Source organism: Hyla sarda, chromosome 4 (assembly GCF_029499605.1).
Source record: "Hyla sarda isolate aHylSar1 chromosome 4, aHylSar1.hap1, whole genome shotgun sequence".
Classification (NCBI taxonomy): Eukaryota; Metazoa; Chordata; class Amphibia; order Anura; family Hylidae; genus Hyla; species Hyla sarda.
Window position 1 is genome coordinate 157,316,989 of NC_079192.1, and position 17,905 is coordinate 157,334,893.

At 42.9% G+C, this 17,905-nt stretch overlaps 1 protein-coding gene across 15 annotated transcripts in view; it reads left to right on the forward strand.

Annotated features, from left to right (window-relative positions):
* The window catches only part of TJP1 (tight junction protein 1), a 637,810-nt gene that overhangs the window by 396,309 nt on the left and 223,596 nt on the right, over positions 1 to 17,905 (forward strand). The window contains exon 1 of one of the 15 annotated variants that reach the window (XM_056572495.1): positions 2,088 to 2,232. The exons of the other annotated variants lie outside the window; for them this stretch is intronic. Within the exon in view, the coding sequence (XP_056428470.1) occupies positions 2,167 to 2,232 (66 nt within the window). The 5' untranslated portion in view covers positions 2,088 to 2,166. Of the gene's footprint in view, positions 1 to 2,087; positions 2,233 to 17,905 lie in introns of those variants that run through there. 15 annotated transcript variants of the gene reach the window in all.

Here is a 17,905-nt window from a genome sequence, read left to right on the forward strand (position 1 = left end):
AATGTGTATAATATAATTTAGTTTACATTGATAGTAGCACTTTACATTTCTTATCCTTAACAAAACACTATACAGTTGTGAGTAATAAAATACCACAGTAGTATTTAGCTTTTAATTTGTTGGCCTCTGTACCAGAAGAAACCATTTTTCTCTTTGTATATATATTTGCATGCTGCTTGTGACCCCCAAATGCCTCTTAGGCATTTGGCATCAAGCCATCAGTGAGAATCCATAGAGCTCTATTGTTTGTCTATTGACAGATTGTTACACTTCACTTTCGCTGCAGTAATGAGTATAAACATTTGGCATGTCAACTGCAAACAGCTGATGGTAGAGCTCCCTGCGGATTGACCCACACTATACAGAGGAGTGGCATTTTTTTTGTAAAAGATAGATTGCCCTATAAACAATGGCAGGAACTGGTAAAACAATTCGTTAAAACCATTTATTTGAATGTTTTCTTACCTTTCATGATACTTGTAGAGGATTACAAAAAAATCATTGCATTTGCAGGCATTTTAATCCCTGTGATTTTAAGGGGTACTCCGCCCCTAAATATGTTATCCCCTATCTGATGTCTGGCGCGGCACCCCAGTCATCCGGTCAACAGAGCAACCTCCACTCTATGCCGGATGATGGGCGACCACAGCTGTCACACCCCCTCCATTCATGTCTATGGGAAGAGAAGTGACGGCTATGTACTCCCATAGTCACGCCCCCTCCCATAGACATGAATGTAGGGGGTGTGGCAGGATGTAATGAACACGGAAGCTCCAAGCTTCCGTGTTCACAATGCGCAGAGCTGTCCCAGAGATCGCAGGGGGTTCCCTCCCCCTGCAATCAAATAAGATGTCTAGGGGTGGAGTACCCCTTTAAGCTGGCTATACATATTCAGTAGCTGTCAGCCAAACAGTTATTCAGCTAACATCTATCTCCTGATCTACCTACATATGTAAACGCTCAGCTTGGCCGGGTGTTGATGTGTTCTGAATGAAGAGAGGGGGAGTAAAGTGCTTCCAGACTTCTTTGGTGGCAGCTTATCGTCTTGAGTACAAAAGGATCAGAGAGTTGAAATCTACCATACCCCATTTTTTATTTTGGTTACGCCATTCACTGTGCCAGATCAATAACTCCTTAATGACTTAGGACATTTATTTACATAATGAGGAGGTTAAGGGTGTATGAACCATGGCTCGTGATTTTAGTCGGCACCATACCTGGCTGCCGCTAATTGCAGACATGGAGCAATCTCTAGCTATTAATTGTTTAGATGCTGCTGATAATGCTGCCAGCAGCATTTTAATAGCTTTTAAGTGCATAATTGGTGGTGCCGTGGTGCGGATGAGGCTGATTGCCATAGTAACTAATTTGATAGTAGGAAAATAAAGTGACCTTTTACCAGGCGCTCGGGGGTCCAAAGAGATCTCGCAACCAATTAATGGAAGTGAATATAAGAATCAGAATAGTAACTGATTGGCACCCTGCAATCACATTGACAGGAGCGGCACCTATCTTTAGCCTTTTAAATGCCACGATGGCTATTGATCACAGCATTTAAGGGGTTAAATAATTGACATCCTCATGATCACTCATTGACAGTGAGTGTCAGCTGCTGATAGCAGCCAGCACTTACCATCTATAATGCAAGCTGAGCTCCGCAGGTTTTCTTTATTCTCTGTTAGAATGCAGCTGTTGAAATTGTCCAAAACATTAAATTAGTATTTATCCTTGTCCGAATGTAGCGGGGAAACAAATCTTTAAATGTGCAGTTTAACCAGAAAACACCACAAGTCAGAAGTCTAATAACAGTCTCTTCTAGACTGTGGGGAATTTCCCTTGCGCTGTCCACATCAGTGAGCTCTTGAGATGGGTTCACATGAAGGGTCAGTGACCTGTGGTCTCTGAGAATTGTGTGTAATAATTATACTTACACATAAAGGAGAGGATGTCCCCCTGGTACGCAGTATAACAACAAGTTCATGTTCACTTTTGGCTCCACTTTTCAGCATTCCTTGCTTGCTGGCTTTTAAGATTTGTTTTAACATTAAACACACTCCTCTTTTTTTAACCTCTGTGGTATGCAATCTCTGTACGCTCCAGTCTCACAAGGATGTGAGGGATGAGGCGGACATATTGCTCTCACTTAGCACAGAAACACCAAGCAAGATGAAAGGAAAAAGAGACTCCGTTCCCCGTCCTGTTGCGTCCCAATCAGAGGTAAAGCCCGTTCGTGTAAGTACTTGGTTTTGCTTTATATTTCTTATTTTTATCTCTTCTGTAGATTTTCGCTAACTGCATTAGATTCCACTTTTTTTTCCAATGGCACTTGCCAGCCCACACCTTTTACTCTCTTTACTAAAGATAACTCTTTACTAAAGTCACTTGGGAATTTCACTGAAATATATATATATATATATATATATATACATATACAGTGGTCCCTCAACATACGATGGTAATCCGTTCCAAACGGACCATCGTTTGTTGAAACCATCGCATGTTGAGGGATCCGTGCAATGTAAAGTATAGGACAGTGGTCTACAACCTGCGGACCTCCAGATGTTGCAAAACTACAACATCCAGCATGCCCGGACAGCCGTTGGCTGTCCGGGCATGCTGGGTGTTGTAGTTTTGCAACATCTGGAGGTCCGCAGGTTGAAGACCACTGGTATAGGAAGTTGTACTCACTGTCCCCGCCGCTCCGGACCGTCACCGCTCGTTACCACTGGATGTCGGGATGTCCACGGGACATGTCAGGATTACCACGGGATGTCGCCGTCCATCACTGTCGCCGCGTCCCCAGGGTGTCCCCGACGCTCCGGTAAGGCCTCTGCTTCCCCGGCATCCGCGCTCTCCGTCGCCGCCATCACGTCGCTACGCACGCCGCTCCTATTGGATGACGGGACGACGTGCGCAGCGACGTGATGACGACGATGGAGAGCGCCGACGATGCAGGGGATCCCGAAGAGGATGCGCCGGAGCCCCGAGGACAGGTAAGTGATCGTCAGCGGACCACTATCCGGTGGCAGCTGAAGCAGTCTGTGCTGCCGGACAGCCGTTTATGCGATGGCCCCGAAATACAAAAGCATCGTATGTCGATGCTGCCTTCAACACGTGATTGCCTCTGAGAGGTCATCGCATGTTGAAATCATCGTATGTCAGGGCCGTCATAGGTCGAGGGGTCACTGTGTATATATATATATATATATATATATATATATATATATGTATACATATTTCATTTGTATATTATATATAGTAACCACAGGTGTAACTAAACCCCAAGAATCTATTGCATGCATAGATTTCCAGTATATACTTGTGAATGGTAAGTTGGCAAAGGTACATTAGGAAATAATGGGAGGATATATGTCTAACATGCCCTAGCTGTTTCCGCATTTTGATATATTTAGCACAATATGCATGATTTTCATGACTCCCAAAAGCATAGATCCTATGACGTTGATGATAAATGTCCCATGTTTAGGTAGTAGGCACAGTAGTGACACAGCACATTCTGGATAGAAGTAGGATAGACAGTAGGAACATGTCAGCACATACTCATTTGTATATTTAGTTTGTTTTCAAACCCACAGGTAAAATTCATTTTATATGGTTAAAGGGGTACTCCGGTGAAAACCTTTTTTCTTTTAAATCAACTGGTGGCATAAAGTTAAACATATTTGTAAATTACTTCTATTAAAAAATCTTAATCCTTCCAGTACTTATTAGCTGCTGAATGCTACAGAGGAAATTCCTTTCTTTTTGGAACACTGATGACATCACGAGCACAGTGCTCTCTGCTGAGATCTCTGTCCATTTTAGCAACCATGCATAGCAGATGTATGCTAAGGGCAGCATGGTGGCTCAGTAGTTAGCACTGCTGCCTTGCAGTGCTGGGGACTTGGGATCAAATCCCACTAAGGACAACAATAAATAAAGCGTTATTATTATTATAATAACGTCAGCAGAGAGAACTGTGCTCGTGATGTCATAAGAGAGCATTCCAAAAAGAAAAGAATTTCCTCTGTAGTATTCAGCAGCTAATAAGTACAGGAAGGATTAAGATTTTTTAATAGAAGTAATTTACAAATATCTTAAACTTTCTGCCACCAGTTGATTTAAAAGAAAAAAGGTTTTCACCGGAGTACCCCTTTAACCTGAAAACAGAGAGAGACACTTTTGTTTTTGTAATAAGATTCATGGAACTGGTCTACCATGTATAAATCTATATATATATATATATATATATATATATATATGCCTGTGGGTTTATTTCATGTCTTTAGGACAGTGATATGAGTGCAATGGCTGTAAACTTAATAATAGCCAGTTATATTAGGCTTAAGATTCTGGGATGCAGTATTGTTCTGGGATTAGTTACTTTCTGCATAATTCCCCTTTAGTTTCCACATAACTGGTGCAATAGCATAGCTTGAAATGTGTTTTGTTCAGGCAGGGTTCACACTGGGTGAATAAAGGAGAACTACTAATTACTTTGTATAAACTTTGCTGTATTAAAGGGGTATTCCAGGATTTTTTGTTTATTTGACTGTGCTACAGGAGCTGTAAAGTTGCAATGCTTGCAATGCGGCTGAGACCTCACTCACTAGTCAGCTGATGACAGGGAGCCTGTCTGCTACAATGGGTGGAGCGATCGATTGGTGGGAGAGAGATCAATCTGCAACAGCTGTAGGCACCCTGATTGAAAACCACAGGTCTTTTGAATGGATGCAGCTCATTTATGTTTCAATGGGTGGGGTGGCTGATGTGTGGGGGGAGGAAGATTGAATTGTGGGATTTGTAGTCAAAAAAAGAAAATTCAAACAGGAAATACAAGTTCACAAAAAGCTAGCCACAGTGTTATGGTAATCTCACAACATAGTCATTTAGCCCCAAGACAAGCGCAGATCCTTCCTAAGCATGTCCATTACTGTCTGCCAGGTACATACTAAAATCACCTTATGGTGGAGAACCCCTTTAAGTATAAGACACTAAAGAAAACTGAGTCCGGTGAGAAAGCACCTTGCCATGCTGCAGGGATCCCTTGAAGCAACTGCTTGGGGTTTTTATACAGCAAAATTGCTCTATCCCAGGAAATAAAATGTGTCTGTCGAATTCCTGTTTTTGTTTGGTGCTTGTTTGCAATGAAAATAAAAGAAAAAACAAATTGACAATTTCCCTTTAGAGATCAGTGGAATTCAAAACACTTGATAATATTTTATTACTGGTTCCATATAGTGGTCAGATAACAAAACAGCAAGATCTTACAGACAGGAAAGAGATTCAAACTCTTTCCTGATGCACTGGAACTACCACAGTAGAGGTGCCCCATGTTGGGGTTAAATGGAATCCGTGTATACATTGCCATTGTGTTTAACCCCTTTCTGATTCAAGCTGCTGTCTTTATTGGTACTTTCTTAAGTGCATACAAGTTTATCCATCACATTTGTGTCAGGCTGGGTTCACATCACGTTTTTGCCCTTCTGTTTTCAATCCGTTTTTCTAAAGAAAACCATATGGGAAAAAAACGGATGGGAAAAAGTAAACCGTATGCGTTTCTGTTTTATTTTAAAAAATCCATACGTTTTAGAATTTTTTTTCCATTTTTAATGGGAGGGGTCTTGGGTGGGGACTTTAGGATGCAAATGCGCATGTGCAAAGTAAAAACCGTATACGGTTTCCCGTATGGAACCGTATACATGTGCGTTTCCCATTGACGTCCATGTCATCCGGGTGCATAAGTTTTTCAATTATTTGTCTATGTATACGGTTTTCAATACGGTTCCATACGTTTTCAATAATGAAAACGTATACGGGAAACATACTTGAAAAACGTGGTGTGAACCCACCCTCACTTTGGGAAGGGAAGATTGCAGCACACAGCTACTTTCCCTGCCAACCCACTAAGTGACTTCCCTACACTGAGAAAGTGCTTGGTGTAAGAATGGTCAACAAGTTACAATGGCAACAGTCAGACATGTCAGGGACAAAGTCAAAGGGCTTTTAGGGAACAGGCCAGGGTACAAAACCAGGAGTGTAACAAGGTTTGCAAATATTCAGTGATGAAAAAGAAGCGATCCTGTTGCGGCGCTCGCCCGTGTGGCAGGAATGGAGTGAACTCCATTCCTGCCACACGGGCGAGCGCCGCAACAGGATCGCTTCTTTTTCATCACTGAATACTCCATACAGACCGTCCAGCTGGACGGGAGGATCCAGGCAGCACACCGTGACTCGTTACCCACATCAGCTGGGCCCCCGAAGCTACTGTAGATGTTATGCTCTTAGCATAACATCACCAGGTGAGCACACTCTATTTGTGTTACTACACCCTAAACCATAGACGGGCGCATTGTCTCTTTTTGTTTTTCATATTCCAAGGTTTGCAAATAGATCCATAAGCGAGGTCAGGCAGGCAAGGTCAGAACCATAAGGACAACTAGGTACAAGACAGCAGGCAAAAGAATAGTCAGGTAAGGCTGAGGATTCAGAGTCACACAAGCTAAACAGGAAAGTAAATGCTGCAATCACAAGGACAGAGTGAAGGTAATAGCAGATTTAAATATCCCGCCTCTGGGGGGTGTGAATGCCGAGGCTGATGCCGATTTAGCATCATCATCACCTGATGAATGGCCCTGCAATTTTCAGGGGCTGGTACCAGAGATACTCAATGGCAGCGGAGGAGGAAGTGGAGCGCCAGATGAGGAGGAGAATACAGTGCTGGAGCCTGGACAGAAGAGTTCATTACAATTTGACTTTATTTTATTGGGAGGAAAGGTGACCAATAGCAGCAATTCTAACATTATATAGTTTTTAGGAATGCACCGTGCAAGTTATATACCATGATTTTTATTCGTTTTTTATGGACACAGCAGTGACCTTTTTTTTAATTGTTTATATTTTTTTTGCATAATAAGTGGGATATTTTTTTCTTTTACATATTTTTTCATGCATAACTTTTATCCCACAAGTAAACTTTACAATTCATTTGCTTTATTTTTTACATTTACCTCTGTATTGCAATGTAAAGTGACTGTCAGTGTTAACAACCCCCCCCCCCCCCCCCCCCCCAAAAAAAAAAAACTAAAAAAAACCTGAGGCTGACAAAGTTTAATAGTTTTTTGTATATGACAGGTGCGGTTGTACCTTAGGTTGCCAATCCCTTCACATTCTGTGATTGCTTCATGGAAGGAAAGAGGAAGGGGGTAGGGCTCTGTGCAGCAAATGGAGCATCCTCCCTCTTACTAACCACTTTGATTGCAAAGTCACCATTGATCTAAGTAGTTAAAGGTTCACAGGCAGGATTTAAATATATTGTATAAGGTTGTTGCTTAGACTTGCAGGGTCATATATGGAAATGATCATTTGAAACTTGCCACAAGACAGGCGTGAGGTACATTTAGGTTTACAGGCTCAGTTTTATAGTTTGTATGGTTGAGGTCAATTTTCAAGGCTATCATTCTCTATATTTTTTTAATTTGTATTTATAAATTTACAGTGCCTGTGGAATTTTATTCCGAAAGTGTGGCAGAATATGTTTTGTGTATATATAATTAAAGGGTACGAGTAAAATCCTTAAAAAAATCATGACATATTCCATATTTTACACTTGCTACATGAGCAATAACATTAAGCTAATATTTTGTGCTCTTGAACTTTCTTAATTGTTTTGCTATGGTCAGAATAAGCAGAATCATCTCATTTTCATTAGAGGATAGGTTTTAATGAAAACTGTATTGTACCGGGTAATATAAGGCAGTATAACCGCACTATACACAGAAAAGGCTCTGTATCTTTGGTATTATGTTTTGGGGGAGGGTGCTATACTATATGATTTTTTGGACACTATTTATATCTATGTTCATTGCAGCTACCATAAAGTGTACACACCCTGCTGTGCTGTATAGATAGACAAACATGAAGGAAGTGTGTGTCTCCAGTGTGAACATTTTTACAGATGAAAAATAAATAACTACATTAAAAAATGTAAAAAAAAAACATAGACCAAATGCATTATTTCTCTTCTACAGACTTATATTTAAATAATGAAACTAAGATTTAATATTAGACTTAGAAATCCCCTTTAAGGTTAAGGCAATGAGTACATCATAATGGCCTTTGTGGAGAATAGTTTTTTCAGGAAACCTGTATCTTTCTAGAACATAAACAATAATGCGTCTATGCTGACGTAGAATCATTTGATTACTAGACAAATTAGAACTTCAAACAAGAGAACCACAAACATCGCTGCTTCCCAAGCCGAAATATGATTTACAGTGGATGTGCAGAATCTCTTTATCAACATGTATTTATAGTTTTTATGTTGTGTTTTAGTTGATGCATTACTCAATTCTTAATAGGGTCTCTATGAAAGCCCAGAATGTAGCAGCCTTGTGCTTATATAAAGTGGGAGAGGGTGGCATATATCCATTCTAATCAAATCAACAGGAGTTATCAAAAAATCTAAACTTTCCTTTGAGGTAGCAAGATAGAGTCAGGCATATAGGAAATGTCCGACTATTGATTGCTTTTGAAAAATGTCAGTATAAAAAATGCTTCTTTAGCTCAAACAAGCCTAAAGTGTTTTATTTACACTGGTGGGATTTGGTATTGAAACCAGATGGTTCAAGCATCAGTTTATCTTAAAGGGGTTTTACAATCTATAAAAATTGATGGCGTATCCTTGGGATAGGCCATCAATATTAGACTGGTGGGGGGAGGTCTGACTCCAGACACCCCCACTGATTAGTTATTTGAAGGAACCGCAGTGCCCCTGTAAGCGCTCAAATCTCTTAAATGCTTACATCACTGCTGCTTTTATAAAGCAATATTTTAGAGTGAAAGATAGCTATGGTGTTTGGTGTGTGAAGCATCCCTGGGTGTTATGGTTGTCTAATCTTCATGTGTATCTTAGACCTTTTAAATAATTATATTTTTATGGAAGATTTGATATCACTTATATTTACTTAGTACTTTCGCAATGTGATTCCATGAGTCAAGCTGTTTTCCAAAGACAAGTTACCAGCAATCAATATCTTCAATCATTGACATAAAGATACACATATCCAGCTTAATTGTTGGCCTGTAGGCTACACGCTGCCCCATAAAGAAATTAATCATTGCCAATTAGTGAAGGGAAGATAGATAGGGAATCAATGAGTACAATACAATCATGAGGTAGGAGCTGAAGGTACTGAAAACTCCTGTTCTAGAGACCATCACAGAAGTGTGAGATAACATTGCAGCTGTCTTAGGGTTTGGTCTTAGTTTTTACATGTTTTCTTTTAGCGTTTTTTACTTTTTTTTCTTGAAGACAGGTAAATATGTTCCTTACATTTTTTTGTACATCTTCAAAAAAAAAAAAAAAAAAGAGGGTGCACATAACATACCTTAAAAAGAATCTGTTTTTAAATTGCTGTTTTTATCAAAAAATGTTCTCTAATGTACATTTTTTGTATGTGAGCAAGAAAATCCCCATTGATATATCTTTTTCATTCATTCATACTGTGTCCAAGTCTCACCTATATATTTGTATTTTTAAAGCATTTGCATACAATTAAAGTTGATACTATTTAAGGGGTGGGATTTGTGTTTAAAGGGATACTCTGCCCCTAGACATCTTATCCCCTATCCAAAGGATAGAGGATAAGATGACTGATTGCAGGGGTCCAGCCGCTGGGGACCCCCGCGATCTTGGCTGCAACACCCCAGACATCTGGTGCACGGAGTGAACTTCGCTCCGTGCCAGATGACTGGCAATGCTGGGCGGAGGCTCGAAACATCATGGTCACGCCCCGCTCGTGATGTTACGGACATATCCCCTCAAGTCTAGAAGAGGGGGCGTGACGGCCCCCTCCGGAACTGCACTTGACGCTCTAAACGAATGCCGGGTGCAGCAGGGAGATCGCGGGGGTTCCCAGTTGCAGGAGCCCTGCGATCAGACATCTTATCCCCTAACCTTTGGAAAGGGGATACGATGTCTAGGGATGGAGTACCCCTTTAATGTTGGTGCCAGAGAAAGTGTGCTGTGCTGCACAAATCGGCTGTCTTCCTGTCAGCTGAGTTCCTTATTGTGTGATCTAATAAGCATCTGACTTTTTTCCTTTTGTGGTGAGTGCCACAGAGTGTTTTCTCTTATGGAAATTCTATTGTACTGCACCTCAATATCTACATGATTCTGCAGAGCACTGCTTTTGAGAAGTGGATAGTCCCTTACAGTGCACAAAGGTTTTGTTCCTAGTAGTACAGAGAGTGCTGGTGGTTTCCTGTCTCTTTGTAAGTGGATATAAATATTTTACTGGAGTTTCCCTTCAAATTACTTTCATCCTCCTGAATTTTAACTACATTTGGAATCAAAATTGTGCAAAGGTATTTAATGTCCTCCCCTGCCCAGCCCCTTACATGTGGGTCCAAGCATTGCAAAATTTTCCACCGCAGACTTAAGTGCAAATTTGAAATCTCCCACTGTTTTCTCCTGCTGGGCTTTCAAAAACTCCATCAACGTGTTTTGTACTGCATATTATAGACTTTCAGTGCGGAATTAACAGAGAATAGTCTTTCTGTATATACCTCCCCTAAACGTGGCCTAAGACTGACTTCACATATATATGGCAATTCCGATCAGTGAATCCAGCCACAACTGATGTCATAACTGATGTCACAACTGATGGTGAAATTCATCAGTTGGCATCAGTTGTCTGGGATCCGGGGATCATTATTTGTGAAGGCCAGAGGAAAATGCAACAGGATGCATTTCCCCGTCTGGTGCCGTGCAGTGTGTTCGATGATCCAGAGTCCAAATTGATGCGGTGGATAAATGTGAACTGTCCCATTCAAATAATTGAGGTCACTTTTATTATTAGTTTTCCTCCTTAGCTTTTTTTTACAGTGCTGAAGGAAAACACAGCCAGATATATGTGAAGGGGGCTTTGAAATACATAATTTCTAGCTTATCTTGAGACCTCACATAAGTTAAAGAATAATAGTGAATGTGATTGGTCAATTACATCGCTGAACAAGTCTTAAGGAAGTCCCAAAGACCAGAATTGAGATAGGCAAACCCACAGCTTATTGAAATTTCTTGAAATTGTTAGAAACCTTTTTTTTTTTAAACACTAGAAACATTATTTATTTGAATGCTCTAAAGAATTTATGCTATCTATTATGATTGTGTTCAATGATTCTGAAGAATATGCAGCAGCAGATGATCTTTATTGGACTGTTTTTGGGGTCGTTTCTGATGATGTCCCCTATTGTATTTACTGCCTAGTAATAGATCTACAATCTGCATAATTCTGTATAGTGATTTTAAAAGGTTGGTATCATCAAAGAGGTTGCATCTGACAGCACACGTTTCTATGCTCTAGTAAGGTATATGAATGACTGAATGTCATAGAAAGAGGCACTAAGAGAGTCTGTATGAGTATCTTGACCTCGGACAGACCTGGTATGCTCATGCATTACATGGCCATTTATGTAGATATTATTTGTTATTTATTTGTTTGATATGCACCCTATTTATACAAGTAACTATGTTAAATAAGAAAAGGTGTGTGTATACCTGTTACTATGCAGTTTTATGTAGTTTGTTTTCTTACAGAATAGGTTTCTGCCATCAGCTATAGAAGACATCTCATTTGCACTTATCTGGATTCCAAAATATGTCTAACATCTCATTTGCTTGGTTGTTAAAGCACAGTACACTATTCGGAAATGAAAAGTTTGCCCTGTAGCATAGAACCAGAATCGGACATGGCTACGCTGGAACGGTTGCCGTGGCCTATCACATTCAGTGTGTACTGAGGCATGCCTCGATCCCTAACATCCCTCTCATTCTCATTCCCAACCAGCTTTTCTTAGGCTTCCTCGATCCCGGTATCATGCTGGGTTTAATCTTGGTGTCAAAAATAGGAAATCTTAGAAAAAACAGGGGTCATTTAAAACTTGTTAGTGATTCTCACTCTGCGCATCCATCTGATATGAGATCTCAGCTATGATTTTATGAATGATTGTAACATAGAAGCATAAAGGAATGAGTTTTATGGTGATACAATCAAGAAGACCGATGGCTGCATTTCATCATTCACATAACAAGTGTTACACATGCATGTTTATTTACTGTACTTTTAGGGTACGTTCACACTACGGAATTCCCGCGGAATTCCACGGGCAGAATTCCGCAAGCGCAATTCCGTGGTATGAACTTAACATTAGTGTGAAAGGGTCTCCGCGACCCAATTCCGCCGCTGAAATTGTTCCGCGCAAGGAAAGAACATGTTCATTCTTTGCGCGGATTCCGCGAGCACTGCATAGCCCTCAATGGTGACGGCTCAGTGCCCCGCGGCCCTAGCGCCGAAGTATTTTCGGCAGCGGCCACCAGACGAAATCTCCGCTCTCTGAATTCAGCGAGCGGAGATTCCGCAGTGTGAATGCACCCTTATAAGCATGTATGTCTAAGGAGTTAGGAAACATAGATCTATGTCATGATGTGATCCTTACACGAAGTTGGCTTTGCTGACTTTCTAATTTGCAAAACAGTGGCTATATCTAACATACTGCATTAGTGGTGTATTTCAAATTCTACCATGGCCATCTTTCCAACAAGCCTGTTAAGAGCTGTTACTGTAATGCAGAGATGTCTAGGAGAGACAACAGCACAGCTGCAGTCCTCACATACACTGAATAGACAAAAGGACAGCTGAATCCTAAAATATATACCATGTGAAAATCACTGTTGCAAAACTCACTTCTAGATTCCAAACAAATCCCTTAACTACCCTAAACCACTAGGGTTAGTACCATTAAGTGTTACCACCACAGACCAATGAGAACAAAAATGTTTTAATCCCTTAACCACCCTAAACCACCAGGATTATCCTTAACTCATAAACTGCTCTAAGGCTCCTTTCATACTGCCGTTTGTGCCCGGCAGTGTGACGGCCATTAGAAGATAGCCGGAGAAAAATTTGTGCTTGCAATGGCCTTATCTCCCGCTATCTTCTGGCGGAATAACGGCGGCAATAACAGACATCAGAGAATCCCATTCAAGTGAATGGGATCCTCTTTGCCCAATATGCCTCCCGTTAGGCTCCGTTACAAAAACAGACATTAATGGCGGTCAAAGGGGGGGAAAAAGAGCCCTTAACGTCCGTTTGTAACTGAGCCTTTCACATAGTGTAAAAGTAGCCTAAATCTGCGTTCCCACATGTCCATAACATGTGGCCAAAACCACACGCCTAATTCATTCACCAATGGCCGCATGATGTTTCCGATAATCCTGGAATCTTGGGGGTGTGGTTTCAGCAGCATGCATTCAGCATGTGGGAAGAATTTCCATCATTATTCCTTAAGTAGCCATAGGCCACCAACATTAGCAAGCATAAATAGTAACATTTGACCTACCTATCATCTGACAGGCAGTGGAAACCATTAAAAGAGTATTCCAGGGATTCTTTAAAAAAAAAAAAAAAATCTATACTTTTCCTTCCCCTCTCCCCCGCCACCGACATGGAGCTATCACCTATTTATCCAGAATACCCCTTTAGCTTAGTAGTTTTAGAGGTTGTTGTTAAAGGGAACCTGTCTTCACTCTCATTCTACCTGAAACTTGAGTCATCATAGCAGTCCCAGGTGGCTTCTCTCTGTCCCACTAGCCATATCCAAACTGGGTATACTATCATAAGAATGCATCTCTGTGTGTTCCCCAATTAAATATTTAAATCTTAAATTATACTTGTATATCCAAATCCATGCCTAGATGAATAATCAGGGATATTAGAAAACTAACATCTCACCCGTGAATCCACTTCTGCTTCATTGGTCCCTGTGGGTACTACAGTGATGATGTTACGGTATATACCTCCTGCACATGATGCTGCAGCCTATCACTGCCTTAGGGGTGATGCTTGCCTTTGTGGCAAAAGACTGCTTAGACCAGTGACTGTAGCATCATGTGTAGGTTCTATGTGACATCATTACGGCAAGACGAGGGGGGAACATCAAACAGGTGAGTATTTTTATTTTTTTTTATACTTCCAGGTGTGGGCATATGTTTTTATATGTTTTGAGAGTAGCCCCAGTCTTTGACTGCACTTTTTAAAGCAGATTTCAGTGAGACTAATCTGCCTTTTGCATGTCTGACTCCCAAGTAACCACAATGTTATGTGTTGGGCACCAAAAGCTTAAAGAAGACTGAGGCTGGAGGACATTGGGGGAGATTTATCAAAACCTGTGCAGAGGAAGAGTGGTGCAGTTGCCCATAGCAACCAATCAGATTGCTTCTTTCATTTTCCACAGGCCTCTAAAGAGGCCTGTGGAAAATGAAAGAAGCAATCTGATTGGTTGCTATGGGCAACTGCACCACTCTTCCTCTGCACAGGTTTTGATAAATCTCCCCCATTGTTTTTTTCTGCTCAACTCCCGTCCTTCCAACGGACTGACCAATGGAGCTCCTGTAAGCGGAGCACAGTGGCAGTATATAGCCCTAATTTTCAACTTGTACTCCTGCTGCTCATTTTTTTAAACATATCTATTCTGTGTAAATGCAGTTTTAGACTGTTCTCTATTAAGATTTGCTATTACCTGCTTCCTTTTTGGACTGGCACGCAGACATGTAAAAAAAATGCTGTGGTGCATTATATGTCAGAATCTGCATACAAAAGGGTTTAGCAACTCATATACCGTTAATGAAAATTCGAAATGTGCATTTTCCTTGGAGTCACAGTTTTTCCCTGTTTGATAAATTGTCTATCAGGTTCTTAAAGACAGCTATGAATAATAAGCAAACAGCCTATGCAAGGGACATTGTGAGGTCACCTTGAAAATAGTCAAGTATACTACCTGGTTTCGGGCGCTGATCTGTATATCTATAAGTATGGAAAGTTGTGTGCATAAAAAACGGCAAATAGCACCTATGAAACCGATTGGTTGCAGTCAGTGAATACATACATGTCTGTTTTATACATTCCGACTTCATAGGTTACGGCCATTTATATGCATGTTGGTGCAGTGCTGGACTGCTGAGCGTGCGCCAGATATGAACTATACTCTGCAGCTTCTTTTAGTGCGTACAGATATTTCAGGGGTTCAGGGGTACAAATATTTTGGACTGGATCTCTCTTTGATATTTTATGATATATGTAAAAGTAATCCCCAGTTCTGACACATTTGCAAGATATTGTTTCACATTATAATGCTTAAACAAAATCTGTGATAGATAGATAGATGATAACTATTAATCATGTCTTTCCTATTATTGTTTGGCATTTCTCCAAAATAACTGCACTAGAAGATGTCTTACCTTGGCGGAAAACCCATCAGGATCATTGCAGTGCAAGGTGTCATCTCATTGTTAACACTTTTTACTATTCGGCAGCTTCAGTTCACCTTTAATATATTTCATAAAATAATTTCGCAGGGCAGCCAGTCACTTTCAGTTATTATAAATAAAAGCTTTTTTGTCACTGTAGTCCTCAGATTTCTTGAGTTACTTGCCACTAGCTATGTGCTTGTCACGATGCCGGCTGGCAGGAGGTGGATCCTCTGTGCCAGAGAGGGATTGGCGAGGACCGCGCTAGTGGACCGGTGCTAGGCCACTACAGGTTTTCACCAGAGCCCGCCGCAAAGCGGGATGGTCTTGCTGCGGCGGTAGTGACCAGGTCGTAACCACTAGCAACGGCTCACCTCTCTGACTGCTGAAGATACTGAAGATAGGCGAGGTACAAGGGAGTAGGCAGAAGCAAGGTCGGACGTAGCAGAAGGTCGAGGCAGGCAGCAAGGATCGTAGTCAGGGACAACGGCAGGAGGTCAGGAACACGGGCTAGGAACAGACAAGGGAACGCTTTCACTAGGCACTAATGCAAAAAGATCCGGCAAGGGAGTGCAGGGGAAGTGAGGTAATATAGGGAAGTGCACAGGTGATCACACTAATTGGTAATTGGGAAGATTGGGCCAGGCACCAACATTGGTGCACTGGCCCTTTAAATCGCAGAGACCCGGTGCGCGCGCGCCCTAGGGAGCGGAGCCGCGCGCGCCGGGACAGGACCGACGGAGAGCGAGTCAGGTACGGGGACCGGGGTGCGCATCGCGAGCGGGCGCCACCCGCATCGCGAATCGCATCCCGGCTGGAGGCGGTACCGCAGCGCACCCGGTCAGTGGATCTGACCGGGGCGCTGCAGCAACGAGAATGAGGCGAGCGCTCCGGGGAAGAACGGGGACCCGGAGCGCTCGGCGTAACAGTACCCCCCCCCTTGGGTCTCCCCCTCTTCTTGGGGCCAAAGAACCTGAGGAAAAAAAACTAAATTTTTCCGAGATGAGGTCCGATGCACATTAGGAGGGGTTCTGTGCGGAAACGCACGAGACAGTCCAATCTTTTATTGTTAAAACAATAGATGTAGAGGGGTCTGGCGAGACTGGTCACAGGGACGTAGAACCTGTTGATAAGAGAGGCCAAAAAAAATTTTCCTGCAGATCCGGAATCCAAGAAGACCATGGTAGAGAAGGAGAAGGTAGAGGCAGATATCCGCACAGGCACAGTAAGGCGTGGAGAAGCAGAGTTGACATCAAGAACTGTGTCACCTTTGTGCGGAGTCAGCGTACGTCTTTCCAGGCGGGGAGGACGGGTAGGACAATCCTTCAGGAAGTGTTCGGTACCGGCATAGTACAGGCAAAGATTCTCCATGCGGCGTCGTGTCCTCTCTTGAGGTGTCAAGCGAGACCGGTCAACTTGCATAGCCTCCGCGGCGGGAAGCACAGGAACGGATTGCAGAGGACCAGAGGAGAGAGGAGCCGGGGAGAAAAAACGCTTCGTGCGAACAAAGTCCATATCCAGGCGGAGCTCCAGACGCCATCCGGAAGAACGCATGTCAATGCGAGTGGCAAGATGAATGAGTTCATGTAGGTCAGCAGGAGTCTCTCGTGCGGCCAGAACATCTTTAATGTTGCTGGATAGGCCTTTTTTAAAGGTCGCGCAGAGAACCTCACTATTCCAGGACAACTCGTAAGCAAGAGCACGGAACTGAATGGCGTACTCGCCAACGGAAGAAACACCCTGGGCCAGGTTCAGCAGGGCAATCTCGGCAGAAGAAGCTCGGGCAGGCTCCTCGAAGACACCACGGACCTCAGCGAAGAAGGACTGGACTGTGGCTGTGGCAGAATCATTGCGGTCCCCATCAAATTTGTCTGGCAGGGACAAGCAGGGGTTAAGAACGGCCGGTTGCTGCGGAGGAGTTGCAGGAGCCGGCGGAGGAGATAGTTGTTGCAGCTGTAGCTGTGACTGAAGTTGCTGTATCTGCGGCAGCAGCTGCTGTATCTGTGACTGATGACGCTGTGTCTCGGAGATCAAGTATGCCAGCTGTTGATCTCGTTGGGCGATCTTTACGCCAAATTTGTCCGGCAGGGACAAGCAGGGGTTAGGAACGGCCGGTTGCTGCGGAGGAGTTGCAGGAGCCGGCGGAGGAGATGGTAGTTGCAGCTGTAGCTGTGATTGAAGTTGCTGTATCTGCGGCTGCAGCTGCTGTATCTGTGACTGAAGACGCAGTGCCTCGGAGGTCAAGTATGCCAGCTGTTGATCTCGTTGGGCGATCTTTAGGGCTAGCTGGGCGACCAGTGTAGGATCTTCAGCGGGATCCATGGCCGGATCTACTGTCACGATGCCGGCTGGCAGGAGGTGGATCCTCTGTGCCAGAGAGGGATTGGCGAGGACCGCGCTAGTGGACCGGTGCTAGGCCACTACAGGTTTTCACCAGAGCCCGCCGCAAAGCGGGATGGTCTTGCTGCGGCGGTAGTGACCAGGTCGTAACCACTAGCAACGGCTCACCTCTCTGACTGCTGAAGATACTGAAGATAGGCGAGGTACAAGGGAGTAGGCAGAAGCAAGGTCGGACGTAGCAGAAGGTCGAGGCAGGCA